The sequence below is a fragment of the Merops nubicus genome, unplaced genomic scaffold, assembly GCF_000691845.1.
Source record: "Merops nubicus isolate BGI_N331 unplaced genomic scaffold, ASM69184v1 scaffold4178, whole genome shotgun sequence".
Classification (NCBI taxonomy): Eukaryota; Metazoa; Chordata; class Aves; order Coraciiformes; family Meropidae; genus Merops; species Merops nubicus.
Window position 1 is genome coordinate 14,140 of NW_008626190.1, and position 17,080 is coordinate 31,219.

At 38.2% G+C, this 17,080-nt stretch overlaps 1 protein-coding gene across 1 annotated transcript in view; it reads right to left on the minus strand.

The window, feature by feature from the left end:
* Positions 1-17,080, minus strand: part of ARID2 (AT rich interactive domain 2 (ARID, RFX-like)) — a gene marked incomplete at its 5' end in the record, with an annotated part of 100,148 nt that overhangs the window by 1,254 nt on the left and 81,814 nt on the right. Inside the window, 5 exon segments of the mRNA XM_008945899.1 lie at positions 1,501-1,592; positions 1,683-1,806; positions 6,079-6,164; positions 6,263-6,401; positions 11,269-11,417. Coding sequence (XP_008944147.1) covers positions 1,501-1,592; positions 1,683-1,806; positions 6,079-6,164; positions 6,263-6,401; positions 11,269-11,417 — 590 coding nt within the window.

Below are 17,080 nucleotides of genomic sequence, written 5' to 3' on the forward strand. Positions count from 1 at the left end.
TAGACCACATTGCTCAGAATTATAGCCAGTTGGGCTTTGAATATCTAAGAGGATAGAGACTGCACAGCCTCTCTGGGGAACTTGTTCCTATGTTCAATCAATTCTTGTGATTATTATTTTTACTCACAATATCTAATTGGAATTTTCCTTGCTGCTGCCTCTGCTCATTTCCCCTTATCCTCCACCACGCACTCCAAAAAGTGTTTGCCTGTCTTCACTACAACCCCCAGTTAGGTAGCTGAAGACAGCAGGAGGGTTTCTACAACCAGTATTGAAACTCTGTTGTTTACAACTGTACTTAGGAAACTCTCCCTATTGACACATTTTTTAAGAACAGACAACATTAATATTGAACAGAGATTTATTAGAAATCATTACTTCTGTTATTATGAAGCTGAAAGAATGCAAAACAAAACCAAGAAAACACTCAGCTTGTAAGTAAGGAGAAGAGGAGGCTGAGGGGAGACCTCATTGCTCTCTACAACTACCTGAAAGGAGGCTGTAGTGAGGTGGGTGTTGGTCTCTGCTCACAGGTAACTAGTGATAGGACAAGAGGAAATGGGCTCAAGTTGTGCCAGGGGAGGTTTTGATTGGATATCAGGAAGAATTTCTTTACTGAAAGAGTGGTGAGGCATTGGAACAGGCTGCCCCGGGAAGTGCTGGGGTCACCATCCCTGGGGGGGTTCAAAAAATGTGTAGATGTGGTACTATGGGATGTGGTTTAATGGTCATGGTAGTGTTGGGTTGATGGCTGGACTTGATCTTAGAGGTCTTTTCCAACCTTAATGATTCTATGATTCTTGGAAAAAACAGAAGCAGCATGCATTGTGATCAGTGACACAGTAAGCAACTACTACTCCTTTTGCATCATAAAGAACATTTCCTACTTAATACCACAAGTCAATATTGGTCTGCTTATTTACTGAAGGATCTTCTACACATGAGAGAAATCTGACCAAGTAATTTCTTAGAGCTAACCCAAGTTTGTAAGGGAAAGCAACAGAGAGGCAGCAAGTACAGACTGCAGCTGTGTGCCACTCCACAGCTTAAGTAAATGTCCGTAAGAACTCATTCACCCCTTTCTGAAGTTGAGATAAAAGGCTATTGCCAATGGGAAGTTGCTTACAGAAGAATTCATTTTCAGAGTTATGCAGTACTGCCTTTGGGAGGAAAAGCAACAGGCCCACAGCAAAGGCTCCTCTCATCTGTCTCCAGAAATTTCACCTGTCAAATTTACCAGACATTTCAAAAGTGTGGCTCACAAATAGTGGCTTAGGCAATTGTGTGGGAACCTCAACAGTGCAAAATTGATACACGAATTGTACTGGGTGGATGGTGGGGTTTTTTTGGTTGTTATGTTTGTTTGTGGTTTTTTTTGTTTGGTTGGTTTTGGTTTTTGGTTTTGGTTTTACAAGATAGGTAAAACATACCTAAAATTTGGTACTTTAAGAGCAGAAACAACATTCCCCACTGGTATTTGAAGAATCGTACAATGCTTACCTGCGACCACATTCTGAATATTTACCAATATTTTTTAATATTAAGGCAGCTGTTAATCGGATGTGTTTAGTTATTGGTCCCTCTTTTTCATCCTACAAAAGTAAAGAGACAAAAACCCATAAATGTGAAAGCCCTGTAGCAGCAGCCAACAGTATCTAATCCTTGAATCAAACAATACTAACTGTGAAATCTCTGAAGACAAGGTTTCTTGATCCCCTCCTTAATGCCATTAGGGCAGCACTTGGATGATTCACAATGGCCTTCTGTGCTCTGGGAGTAGGGGCAGTACCCCCTGCAGCTGGCTGCCTACATTAGTAAAGAAAGAATTAATAAAAATAAGCTTTGCATCACTTTCTAAGAAGGTTAACAATTCTGAAAAATTATTCTACAATTTTTTAACTTATCTGAACAGAGAGACAGCGATCCATTAATACTTGGTGTTGCTACATGATTTGTCTTTTGTTTCCACAGAGATAAATCTTATTGCAAACCCTTCAGAAGAGTCACTGGCTTTATTTTATGTGAAAAAAAACACTTCCCTTGAAGAAGTGCTGCTCATCACCCATGACACTCATGATGGAAAAGAAATACATTGTACTAATGGCACAGCCACTTCCTGAAGTGTACCTATTTAAAGTAATGTTTTAACAAACAGGTTTTAACAGGAACTGTGATAGTAGCTATACAAATGTCATCTGAGATTTGGCCAGAGAATGTCCTTAAAGTACAGCTATTCAAAACCTCACATGGCTCACTGGGACCATTAGACACTAAGACGATATAAAATACGCATTAACTGTGGTTAGTGAGGAGCAATATAAAGTAATAAGATTTAGGTTATGATCTAAGACATAAACCATCTAATTTTTAAATCAGATCAAACATTTGTAAACCCAATTACCTGTTACTGCAGCTTTCAGACTGAGATTAATAAATTAAGCAGGGTATTTTATAAAGCTGGTACAAATAAATATAGTGGAAGCAAATTATCCATTTTCAATATCCATGCTAAAGTCAAAGCTCTATTTAATTTAGAACACTGAATTAGAGAATTGACATTACTTGTACAGTTAGAGCTTAGAATGTATAAATATGCAACTTCATTTCATAAGACTCATCATCTCAAAGTAAAGTTTTGCAGTATTGATGGTGAAAAATATCACCACGTTTCAATACACTGAATAATATTATGAAGTCTTTTAATACCCTTGTAGAAGCTGATTAGAAGTCCAAGTAGTGCTTGCTTGCAAAGGTAGCATAAATCAAATTGTAAAAGTTTTATTTTTTTTTAAGTTAAAGTTAGCCTGTAAGTATTATTTTGGCATCTTTCACTGTAAGTGAATATTCTAAGAATAAAACTTGAATTCTCTATTCATAGAGACTTTCTGCATAATCTGCAATTCCAAACAGCAAGGAAGCTGACCTAAAAATTAGAAAAAAGGGTTCATGTGAGTGGCTTTAAAGCACAAACCAGAAAATTAAGAAGTAGTAACAGACAGACTCCTCCCTAAGAACTTAGCTCATTATCACACTGTCATCCTCCTCGGAATGGAAATAAGAGTTGGAAAGCCTTTATGAAGTAAAGGGACAAGTGCAGAGGCTGAGTTAATGAACTGTTGGGCAATGACACACATTTGTAAGAGACCAAGTATCACAGTAAAGAAGTTATCTTCATTTTTAATTTCTGGAATGTTTTTGTGTTCTTTATGTTGAGAAGAACAAGGATTCACCAGTGGAGGGTGTTCCAAACATCTCTCTTTAACAGCTATCATACTGTATTTTGGAAACTTAAATACTATTGCCTTGATTCTACAAATACTGAAAAAGGGACAGTTGCAATAAATCATGAAGATATTAAAAGATCGTCTTCTCCTTTTGGTTTTGGAAAAAAGCAAGTTGATGAAAAGTCTCTGAGACATCAAGAGGACTGACTTGTGTCTATGGGCAAGTATCTCTCTTAAGAAACATCTACATTTCTTGAATTTCTTTAATTATATTATCAGCTTAACTTCAAACCATACCATTCATCTTCTGATTTAAAGTTATCTCCTGCCCCACTACCACAGTGCATGAAGAATATTTTTGGCAGCTTACACTCCCACCTTTATTTCAGTTGCAACAAGGAAAAAAAAAATCAATATGAATCCAAAAGGATTCAAATGGACAAAGCTACAGTTGACATACAGTTAGTTGCCAGTGCTACCTGACCTTCCAGAATGTAATATTTTAGCTACCTCTGAATACCAGAAGAGTTAATAAAATACAATTATAAAAGCAAAGAAATACAGAATTAAGGTGTACAACCAACTCTGCAATGCAGCTTAACTCTGCCTACCTGGTTCTAGCAAAAGCCACTGCAGATTTTTTTCAATTACGTATGATTTTATGATACACAGAAATGATGAAGAAGGGAATGGGCCCTTGCTTGTTATGGATTTTACTTCTGGCACCAATAACACTCACTCTACCTGCACTCTCTGAGGTAGCTGCAGTTTGGTGAGGTATTACATGAAGGAATTTGGGCTAATTAATGCCTAAAAGTTGAGAGTTTACACATGCTTCATCTAGCGCCATTTTTTTTAAGTTGTGTGAACTCTGTACAAGAGTTTAGTCATGTGGACTATCAAGTGGTGTGCTGATATATCTGACAAGTTTCTAGGACTCCAAAAGGAAGTAAATTAATCCAAAACCTTGTAAATCAACCTTCAGACATGACCACATAAAGCTTACTTGAGGTAATCTGCTGGAGCAAGCTTAGGGTTTCACTGGACAAGTCACTGATTTTGGAAAGCAAATGATCAAGCCTCAGGTCCCTCATGCAGCTAGATGCTCTGTTCAGTTGTGTGAACATAACTGCCCACAGCAGCGCTGGAAGATTATGTGGGTTACACAGGACATATAATCAAAATATTCCTTTTTGCTGATTTCTTTTTTTGGTAAAAGAGGAGTAATAGAGACACGAGGGAAGAGAGTAAATGTAATGGACAGGGAATCTCTATGTTTTCATAAAACTACTAAGTATTAACTGTTGTCAGTACTAACAGAGACAGGTCTCATCCCCCTGTTTTGTTCCAGCCCAACTCCAGCACTGTGGTGTCCAACTGACTGCAGGACAAAGGTATTCCACCACTCACCTGGCAAACCCACTTTTTTGACTAATTGGTTTTATTTCAAAACAGAATTGATTTGCCATGCAATCAGAGAAAAACTGAAGCTAGTTCTCTCACTGTAAGCAGTGCACAGGCCACAAGAAGGAAGAAGGGATGGCAGGGAGAGTCAAAATATCCTACTTTGAGTAGTGGAATGATCTTATTTCAACTTGTACTCTCAAACCACATCCTTAGGATCTTGTGATATTGCAGTCTCAGTATTTTAGTGAGAAACGGTTATGAATAAATTCCTACTTTCTGAATCTGACCTAATTAGGGAATTCTGCTTCAGAAGAGGGCATGTATGAACACGAGTATCTTTGCCACTTGTAAAGAAGCCTGTGAAGACAAAAGAGGTACTGGATGTGTTACCTGTGCGATGGAACACTTCTGAAGAGGCAGAGATGGGCTCAAAACATGCTAGTAGACAGTATCAGCCCTACACTTCCCGCTCACCAAGTATGTGAGACAGGGAGAGTCAAGGTCTGAATGCGGTCCAGTGTAATGGAACAAGGCACCGTAAAGCAATATTAAGTCCGTGTTAAGAAGTTTGTTTATACTAAAAAATAAAATTACTCTCAGAGTAAATTTCTCAGCTTTCATACTCAACTTTCCCTGCTGCCTCCAGCAGCCTGCTAGCAATGTAACGAGCCACAGAACAGACTGCAAAAATCTGCTTGGGACCACGTAATCACATCTTTAGCTTACAACAAAGAGATTACAGTTAGTTACTAACAAAGACCTAGTCTTTATACAAGTAACTGAACCCTGAATAACTCCAATATTAACATAGCCAACCCCGCAGCAATGGGGTTGCACTCTCCCCTATTAATTCCAGATGGTTGAAATATTTTTGGGAAAGAGGAGAGCCAAAGATGATTCCAGGTTGCAGTACAAAATTAGAAGACTCGGAGGAGTTCTTATTTATCTTGTTTGCTTGTTTAAAGGGAAGTTTATTACAAGAGTTCCTGGATCAAATCAGCCCAAATTTAGATCAGAAAAAGGGAAGGATTACAGCAAGTTACAAGAGAATCCATCTCAGCTGTATGGAACGGCTGAACTGTACACAACAAATAATTTTCCACTTGGATTAGAAAGACCTTCCTGTTAAAATAAAAGTTATAAAATGCTGTCCAGGAGAGTATGTTGAGAACAACATTCATCACAGAGTACTGATCCATGTACCTTACAGAATTACCTCATCTTTTTATAATACTTGCTCTTTATAGCTGCAACCACATCTCCCACATCAGAATCTATTCCCTCTCGACTGTTTTGTCATATAATGTCTGTGTAAGGTATCTCAAATTTGGTTTCTGTTATGGACTTTACACACAGAGTTTCATCTGATAAGCCAAGTTATAAACACGCAAATTCTTCCATTAATTTCTAGTTCTTTTGTTTTCTCTATTGCTAACAAGGATCTTACTTGTTGGAAGGCTTCTGATTTCCTGCTTGTCCAAGTTCATCTTGCTTTAATCCTGCAAGCAAAGCATCTCTGGAACAGTGCTTATCCTGTGTGGGGAGAAGAAAAAGACAGTGAGAAAGGTGTGCGAAAATTTACCATGACACTCTTACTGTTTTCTGAAGTAATATGGAAGGAAAATCTGCACCTGTAAATGGGTAATGAAGGAAAACCGCTGCCGCTGGAAAGGTTCACATCCCTCCCACAAGCACTGCCCTGGGTAGACATCTTTTCCTCCATGTTCAGTTGCTGCATGATAGAAAACCTGTGATGGTGTCTGAAACCACCTACAAAAAGAGGAGGAAGGGAATTTAAAGCTTTTCCCTGTTAATGGTAAAGCACAAATATCACAAACATAAACCCATGCTGGCTAAACATTTTTATTTTTTGAAATGAGACACACATTGATAAAGGAAAGGTCATAAAGTTTTAAAAGGAGAAATACATAACCAATGAGCTACCAATAAATGGCAATATGATTTTGCCAAATCCAATTGAAATATCATGGTTCTGGTTTTCTATTTATTCTTGACCAAAGAAATAATGCACACTAATTCCAGCAGAGCCATTCTCTGCAATACAAACAAAATACAGTAATAAACTATGAACACCTAAAAAAGTTGCGTTTCATGTATTCCTTTTCCATTTCTCTTCTTTACTGGCAGTCATAATCAGATCTCACTTAAACTGGGAAGAAGAGATGCACACCATTCATCCTATTTGCCCTCGAGATCAAAACAGATGGAGTAAGAGACCAATCTAACATTAGTGCCCTTCAGCACCTGAATTCTAAACATTGAGGAAACAGTGAGATATAATTTCCTGATGTACAACAGAAGTTGAAAAATGTCACTTACACTAGCCTTTTTAATATCTTCACTTAAAACTCAGTTTTTAAGTCACAGAATCATAGAATGCTTTGGGTTGGAAGGGACCTTTAAAGGTCATCTAAGCCAACCCACCCGAAGTGAGCAGGGACACCTTCAACTAGATCAAGTTGCTCAGAGCCCTGTCCAACCTGACCTTGAATGTTCCCAGGGATGGGGCACCTACCACCTCTCTGGGCAACCTGTTCCACCAAGTGAAAACAAATTTCCAAAACCTCAACTTAAGCACTTTGCCTGCTGACACCCCGAAAGCACAGGACAGGAAGTATTTCAGCCAATTAAGTGCTTCTACATCAATAGGAAATAGTAAGTTGTCCTAACCCTGGTCGTGTGATACTCTTGACAGTATATTTTGTGGTTTCTGCATGTTCTATTTGGTGAAAGCACAAGTGTGACACACCTTACAGTACGTTCAGCCTGACAAAGGCTTTCTTCCACTTCAAAGCGGTAGAAAAGTTACAACTCACTGTGAATGTCACCTCAAAACACTGGGGAATCAACAGTTCTTAGATCTCTATTTTCATACTGTCACACAGACAAAAGATGTGTTATTGTAACGTGTAACACACGATAATGGAGAATCACTACATTTCAAAAACTACCGAATTAAAATAGTGAGTGACTCAAAGTGTGGTGAGGTTTTTTTTCAGTCTAGATACACCTTAAAACACCTCTGGAGCTTTAGGAATTACATCACTTGCTTCAAGACACAAAAAATGGACAAAATAAGCTAAAGACTTAGCTGCTCACAATTCATTTCAATACAACTAACCCAGCTCATCAACACCTACTTAAGACTTGGACAGAAGAGGTCAGGCAACCCAGCCGCTGCCATTTGGGAAGTCATTACCACCAGCTGCCTTCACACACTTGCTGGACAAGCGCCACTGGCACAGCAGCCTTACTGAACAGGAAGCACAAGCACCCACCTCAGCCACTCTGGGTCGCATGTCAGTGTTTTAGTGTCAGTTAACAAGAGAAGTATTTGGGTAAAGACGTGTGACTGAACTCGCTGGGCTTAATGGTGCCAAGAGGGACACGACCTCCAGTCAGAGACGTAGAGCAAGCAGACAAAGATGATCTTAAACCTACATCAGTCATTTATGGACAAGTTCAAGTCAGAAATGAACAGCAGATCTGTAGGTGCTTTGCTCATTTCAACAGTGTCCATTAGGCAAACATTCTTGCCATCGACAGGTAGGCCTGAGTGGACATGACCGTTACCTGAACCCCATGAAGGTGCCGAAGCGTTAATTTCACCCCGAGACAACCCTTAGCTGAACTGAATCCTACGGGGATATCCACCTGTAATACAGCAACTGCGTTCTGCATAGGCAATAAATACTGCTCTCTTAAAAACCATTCATCTTTTCCATGCCAGCCAGCTCTTGCTGAAGGGAAGGTGAGGAAGAGGAACACATGCATCTTGCTCTTAGTCCAGATAGACCATACTAGGAAGTGAAAACAAAATGTTTTACCTCTACTTTGGTTCAATAGAGAAATTTGATGTTTCAGAGGACAGAAAGATGTCTTCCCACAATAAAAGGGAAGTCAGTGTGTAAACCTAAGCTGGGCACAAACATATTTTTTAGATAATTCCAGGCATGGATGAAAAGTTTCAAGGCATAAGTGAAATCCAAAATGTAGTTTAAAATGTTTTATTCAACATGGCAAGGCTTTAAGAAAAATAAAGCAGTTTCAGCTATTTTGCTCCAGCCATTGTACAATGCATTTGGTGTTATAGAATCATACTGGAAAAGAACTTCGAGTCCAAATGTTAACCTAACACTGCAAGACCACCACTAAACCATGTCCCTAAGCACCACATCTGCACATCTTTTAAATACCTCCAGGGATGGTGACTCAACCACTTCCCTGGGCAGCCTGTTCCAGTGCCTGACAACCCCTGTGGTGAGGAAATTAAGATTCAAATTTAATACCGTTTTGCAAAGAAGAACTATTTTTCCTTAAAGGAACACCTAAACAAAGCAATAATAATAAACAAAAGCTTAAGTACTGAGAATATGGTCAGTCAAGTCTAGACTCATTTCCCACTGAATTTCTCCATCATTCTCTGCAGCTGCTGAACAGAACATTAAACTAATAGCTGATTTCACAGGCAGTGCAGATGCAACAGCATCTCTAATTTACTTTTTAAATACAAAGCAACTCAAGAGCAGACATCTTCTGCCTACCTGTGAAACAAAACAGCAGCATTTAAATTAAGCTGAACACAATTAGCAGCACTGGCAGACAGCCGAACTTCAACGGAAAAGACCTACTTTCTGTAACATCCTCAGTGCAAAGTCACTCACACCTCTTAGAGGTCTACTTTCACTCCAGATACTACACCTGAACACATCTCTGAGAGGGCAGTCATTACAACTATTTTCATAATTGGGCCTGATCTGGTTGTGGCCTTCAGACACTACTAAATCTGTTGTACTTTATTCCAAAATCCTGGTATTGTGTTTCCCAACTGGGTTCTGAAAAACAAAACAGCAGAACCCACATCAACACCACGAGAATGTTGCCAGCTGCAGCAGCCCAGTTGGCAGGTAGAAAAAGAACATACTATTATATTAATTTGCATTTATTCTGCTTCAAAGTGTTTTTGAAGGCCTTCATACTTACTGGAACAATATTTTAATACAGACCAGCAAAAAGATTGATAATGTAATCATAATCATATTACTCTTCCTCTTGGCCCAAAATCTGACTGCACATATTCGCATCCTTAGTTCACATGTGACATCAGCTTATTCTAGTGTTAGGCATCACCTCAACTCTATACAACTCATCTGATATAACTTTAGACATAGAATAAAGTTGGTGACTAACTTTGCTGAACTACAGTTTTGAACCATAACTCTTCAAGTTGGTATAAACTGGCTAAGAAACCACCCCAAGTTTTCACTTCCACCTCAGCACAACCTGCTCTTGTACCAATGCCGGTGTTCATGCATCTACTGAGGAGCCAGTAGAGTGTGGCTCTGTGGTAGTATTTGTTAGTAGTAAAGTAAAAAGCAAGTAAAGCCTTATCTGTATTTCTTACATAGAGAAGTGTTACCTTCCCAAGAAATAAAAATCACTTTTAAGATGAAAACGGGACAATGATTTAGAAAGTGCCACATCTCTCAGTACCAGTCAGTCTTATCTAAAACCTGCACGTCTTGCATTGACTCAATGACCTTTGAACTGTTTGGAAGGAACGGCAGAAACAAAGTTGCAGCTTCAGGGGTCTACAGATTAATCAACCTTCAGTATTCTTTCAATTCTGTTCAAATGCCCCACTTTTCACCATCGATTCCAATTATTCAAACTTTTCCATCATTTCATATCAACTTTGTGAATGTCTGAACACTAGCTTTCTACCAAATCAGCTTGTCTTTATTCTCCCTTTGCCTTGTCCTACAATGATGACACGTGTCACCCTTTTTCACACCCATCCTTTACCTTACACTATTTTTCTCACCGTTTTCAAAGTGGCTATTTGACAGCTGCATTTGTTTCACCAATCTACACCCTTCACTGAAAACAAAGCACATTCACAAACTTAGGTTATTTTTAAAATCATCATCAAGATATACATACTAAAAACAAGGGTAGCATCATGTTTTCATAAGCCTACATCCAAAACTCTGCTAGCACTCCTCTCTCTTTTAAGGACAACAACAACATATTTTTAAGACTGTAATCATTGCTAAAGCTATGTTCCTTTCTATTTCCTTCCATGACAATGGAGCCCTGTGGCACACAAACGGCATCATAATTACTAAAATTAGTCATAGTCTAAGACTTTGACCAGGACATGGAATTGCAACACCCTGCTCTCGCAGAACTGGAAACACAAGAAAGATTAAAAGCTGGAAACACAAGAAATTGTCAAGACATGATTTGTAACTGGAGTACACAACTATGTTTCTGTTTGCAGCACAGAGAACAAGCTTCAGAGCTAGAATTTTTTTTTTCTTTCGTAACTTAACTACAGGAGGGGTTTTTTTTTATCATTGAAGAATCAATGCATTACAAGAAAGCCATGTAACACTCATTTTATGCTCTGTGAAGTATCATTGAGAGCAGTTAAATGTCTTGCACTCCTAAACCTCAGGTTCAGCTTCCTCAATGCTTTCACCTTTTCTCTCCCCACTGACAAAGTATAAGACAACTTAAAGAAACTGAATGGAAAGACCTTGTAGAATCACGTTCTGTATATAAGCATCTGTTACATACTACCAAAAGGTAATTAAATAAAGGAGCCATTTACTTTTTACAAGATTGCCACAGACACATGAAGTTCTGTCCAGGTTTTTTCATTTGCTCTGCATGCTGACTTGCTGCAGTGTATGAAGGTGGCTGCAAATTGATCTGCTGGCCTTGTACTTGCACTGTTGGTATTGACGTTGCAGGTGTGCTCTGGAAAAAAAGTTAAAACATTTTTAAACAGAGCTTATTTCAAGAGCTGACATACAGTTTACTGTTTGTTCAAAGATCTTCTGTTTTACACTTCATTCCACCCCAACTTTTCAGATTTTAACACTTTGACTAAGCATCAACAAACATAATAACACGAGGGACAAAAAACTTTTACACTGTAATTCTTATGCAGAAGTTTCTAGTATCCAAGTTACTAAACCTTATGCCCAAATACACAATTATGACTGCAAAGGAATTTCTCAAGGGCACAAGTGGAGCAGAGTTTAACATAATTTTGCAAAGGCTTTATTTGTTCCTTAAAAAAAGAAAAAGAGCATGCAAATTCAAGGGGTTGCCATATCATCAGCACAGGGAATAGCTTGCTTTCCTATGTAAATGCAGGAGAAAAACTTTGCTGAAAGAAGTAAAATGAGCACTGATATAATTAGAAATGCTTTATGTTCTTCGACAAAATGTGCTGCATCTGTGGAATTCCTGAATTGCTTGCTGCATTAGTATACATCAGCCTGTGTTAGGGTGCCTAAGAAAAGGTAAATTGAACAGTGCTGAAGAAATGCTATCAAAGACCAGTTGGCTAAAATGATGACATACCATTTTGTCTGTAAAACTTGGCAAATTATATAATTCTTCAAGCTCTGGTAAAACCAGCCAGCACATGTACCTTTACACAAAACACCACATGCCCAGAACGCCTAAACATGCCGTACAACTCGTACACAGTGGAGTATAAACACTTCAGAAAAGAAAAAGATGTGCCACTTGCTCCCTTGCAGGACTACAAGACACTTATTTTAATATTGAATAAAAATTATCTTAAGAGTGACCTACAAGAGACAAAACAAAGCCAAAATATGTCAATTTTATTTCTTTTTCTGACTAACAGATACTGAACAATGGACTTGCCATTACAGAATAGTGTTTCTGTCAGAATATGGTTTCTCTTCTTCCTGGAAGGCTCTGACCAGCAAGACGTTTATAAAGATGATAATATAAAAAAAAAAAATCTTTTGAATATTATCTAGAAATGAAGACCTAAAATCCTTTTCTTCCCCGCCGCTACAAAAAGAATATAAGACCCTTTTAAAAAAGAGAAACAAAACTTCTATCAAGTCTGTGTTTAAAAATATTGTAACAGAAGCCATTTCAAATGGTGCACACAATGCTCTGTTTACATCTTCACAGCTCTGTTAAGATTTTAAACTGTTTGGACTTTAAACTATTTGTTTCTTTACAGTTAAGTGCACGTTCTAACATTTCATTTGCTTATTGATCATACATCTCCTTCCTGCTGCTCTCTATTAGCAATGTGGACTGTAGTCACACACGGTAATGAGTTACTAACTGTCGCAGATCATACAACACTAATTACATGATCAAAAGGACAGCAAAAAAAGACTCAAAACCAAAACACTTCCCATATCCAAGCACAAATCCTGATTTATGGCAAAAAAAAAGGGCAAAACTCAGCAAAACTGCTGAACACAGCACAGCTACTGCATGATGCCTGTGGTTTGCATGTGTGAGAAATTCTAGGAAATGCCCCTGAAGCCCATTAGTCATACCTACAAATTATTCTCAACTCAGCGATGATTTTCATCTGAAGACCTCCAAGCTATTTTACAGACTGGGTAACGGAATCTTCAGAATGCATCTTTTAACAAAAGGTAAATACAAGTACTGACTTCTAAGATGAATGTGCTTTTAACAAGACATTTTTTAAAGTGAAGCTGAAAGTAAAATCAAGTGTCAGCAGTACAGCTTGTTTTGCAATCTTCCTTTGGCATCCTGATATCAACAGGGTCAATGATGGTCTTTATGGGACTTTTTATTCTTATAGACCTTCTGTCTCATTTAATGTGCTGAAGAGAGAGAGAGCTTACTGAATTAATTTAGTATTTCATTTAATTCTCATCATTCAACGTGTGGTTCACGTATTATTTACTCCATTCCAAGCAAAACCTGCAATTAATACAAAATTAGGAATTTTCTCAAGGGTTTTCCTGGCAAGCTCTCCTAGTGGTATTCAAAGGTTCTAACACTGTTCTCATTTTAAAATTGTTTATTTTAAACAAGAAGATCTGATACATACAACACAAAATGTTACATCCTGAAAATGAAAGAGCACAGAAAGGGAAACAAATTTTCAGGAGAAAGTTAAAATTTGGTTTCCCCACCAATTTTTTTTTTTTTTTAATTGAGGAAAAAAGTTGATAAATTTAAAAGAAATGTGTAAAATAATTGTTATGGTTTAGCTGTACTGCAAAGTCAAGTCATTTTGCTCAAGCTTGTAGCACTGGGTGGTTACAACTTTCATGTGTTTTAAGTGAAATCTAATGCTTACCCATCAGCTGCGCTAATTATATTTTAAAATCAACAGGTAAAGCAAAATTATGTTGGTTTTCCTAGGTTTTATTTTAGAAACCTAAGTTCTGTGTTCATCACAAAACTTCTAGTCTTTGTTTAATAGAAACCCTGCTAATTTGGTTTGCCTTTCCCCCTCCCCCCCATTTTCATATATCAATTTAGTAATGCAGAATATACATGACATCATTAAAATTAAGTACAGTATTTCTTTTTCAGAAATTAGATTCCTTTTTTTTCCCCCAGAAATGTACCTAGAAATACTTGCCATATGCTACCTAGTTTAGAGTACTGATATGCAAGGATTATGTAAATTCATTTTTTTAACATACGGAACTATGACGGACATTTAATTTTTCCTAATGAAGTCTTTCTGGGAGAAGTAACATTGAAAAAAAAAAAATCCCCACGACATAAGGATTTTACAAAATTTCCTCCTCTAGCAAAAACATTTAATGATTCCAGGTTCCTCAAGAAATCAAACACCCATGAAGTGCTCAGTACTTCAGTACACCTGAAAGCACTTCCAGGCCTCTTCTCACAGCCAGTTTAGGCTTCTCCATGATACAAGCTGCAACTGCCACTACTCTGCCCTTTTGCAAATCAGACCTCAGGACTGAAAGGCAGCTCCAGCAGCATCACCTGTCTCAGTACGGTCTGCACTGAACTTTTAAACATACAGAAATATGAACCCCAAATGCGGGTGCAGTTCACTTACAGAACAGATACTACAGCCTACTTTTAATAAGCAGAAGGAGGTTGTCTGCCTAGACCTCTACCCTGGGTGACTTTAGACTGAGGTACTGGCAGAGGGAGGGGGGCAAAGTCCAGCAATTAAGAGTAAAGCTAAAAGCTTTGTGCTAACTAGCATGGGCTGTTTACAGAAGATAATTTATTTTTATGCACAACAGTTCCGCCATTTGGGCACACAAGCTCCCTGTGTGGTAGGGATAACAAACCCTATGGCTTGAGGCCAGCAATAGCCTCCATCTCACAGAATCAACGGTGCCATTCCCTTTATGTATTAGCATATAACACCATTTTAGCATGACAGCTGCCCATGTTATTTAAAAGGCCTACTGTGCCACCAGCAAGAGAACACACTGCACCCCAGTGTGATGGGGGTCCCGTTGACATACAGGGCCATGTGCAGCTTAAAAGCACTACTCTACCTTTTTATCTCCCACCATTAATATATGCACATCCATAGTAAATGCAATTTTCCAATACCAAACTGTAAATCCTATGATACTTTAAAACGCTTTTTATTTTTCCTAATACTTAACTGTTTATGTTGAGTTAAATGTATGTTTAGCTCCTTCATGACAAGGAACATATATAAAAAGGAAACCTATAAACTTAAAATTAATACAGTGGGATGTGAGGGTGAGTAAGGGGTCAGCTGGATGGACAGGCACTAAAATAAATGTTCTTTTCTTGCCAGATCAGTGAAGTTTAAGCCTCCTTGCAACAGTGTGCTTCACAACTGAAGAGCAATAAAATCACAGAGATTCTCTATTTCAGTACTTCCAGCTGAGAAACTTGTTTGCTCTGTGGCTAGGAATGAATTACACCTCCTGGAGCTACACACCTGCTTTCTGGTGCATGGTAATTCTCAGCTTCCCAATCAGCAGAGATCAGGAGCAAGTAATTAAGGCAACCCTCACACAGTCTTTCCACCTAAATTTCCACACAAGCACAAGCAAGTTTCAGGTTTGTGTCTTTAAGAGAAATGGGTGTACATTGCTTATGAGGGGATGACAGTGTTGAGCAGGGAAGTGATTACTTTAAAAAAATGAATAAGGCAATTTAAATCAGATTTGTTCACTTCTAGAAACTTGGCGTGACATCGGAGCATTCCTTCAAAACACACACCTATTGGGACAAAGCAACACGGTTAGGCTGAACAGATGTTTTAGAGGTGTTTGAGGAGGAGTAAGGAAAAGCAGAAAAGAAAGTGGTAGGGAACTGCTCATTTCTTTTCCTCTTTCATCTGCCAGTCCAGCAAAATGCCTCAAGAAAGCAGTAATCCAGGAGCAGGGGAACATCAAAATAAAGGAAAAGGAAGCCAAGAAAGTGAAGTGTCAGTTCTGTTTCATGAACTTACGAAATACAGATGGAGATACAAGAAAAAAAATGTGACGCTGTGTATCACGTGTTCCTTTTCTGATATAACCTGTGTAGCCATAGCCCAGTTTTTTATAAAAATGCAAAAGAAAAATATTTAAAGTCAGAATATACGTAGTTATTGGTCAACGAGTTCTGCTGAGGTATACAACTGACACGGAATAATCACAGGTTATAGACAGACGATACCTGTACCTGTTTAACTGGATTTTGATAGCATTACATAGGCTGTCCCATAAACAGCAAATATATAAATTATTTTAGTAGGCCATTTAAATCAATATTTTCTTCCCCAAGCATATAGTACCACCTCATTTCAACTACCACTCATATCATGAAACAAGCCTTAACTTATGCATTCCCTTAAGTGTTAAGTATTATTTCATTTTTTTTCTTGCTTTCTAGTATCCATGTTGCTGTTCCCTTCCTCCTCTATTTATTTGCCTTTGCTTATCTTCAGTTTAAGCATCTTCCCTTTCTCTCTGCAGTTCATGACAACTAATCCTGCTGGAGTTGCATAAGCAATACTTCTCCTCCCTCTTCTGTCCTCTACATCTCCTTTTCCAGCCTTCCTGTGGGGTTTTTATTTTATTACAATTTTCTTTTTCCATCTCTTTCTCACTTCTTTGAAATACAAGCTCTATTTTAAAACAAATTTTTAAGACAAGCACACAAGATATCACACCCTAACAGCTTCAGCAGCTATGAAATTTTGCCGTAACTAATATCCCTTTATTCCATGTCCTTCAACATTTTTCTCCATTGGATTGTATTTATAATGAACTTCAGGCTGTTAGCAGAAAGAACCACGTTCTCCTATTTCTTCTGCAAGCCAGCCAGTACACATTAGGTACTGCAGAAAGGATAAAACAAGGCAGATGTTCAAGTGGAAGAAGAGTTCCTTAGCTGCTGCCTTTCAAAAAGTCAGGGACAAGGAAGCTGCTTATCATACTCATACTGAGTTCATGAGAATTTGGCTACATTTTAGTATTCCTGGATGTCTTAAAGATACTCCTAAAAGCAGGCTCAGTACTGGAAATACTTAACATCTGCTTTTCCAGAAAAACGATGGCTATTGCAGCTGCTCAGCAGCTTTGGAAAAAAAAGATCTGTCCAGAATGATTTTAGTACTGTTTATAGTCTAACACATTAAT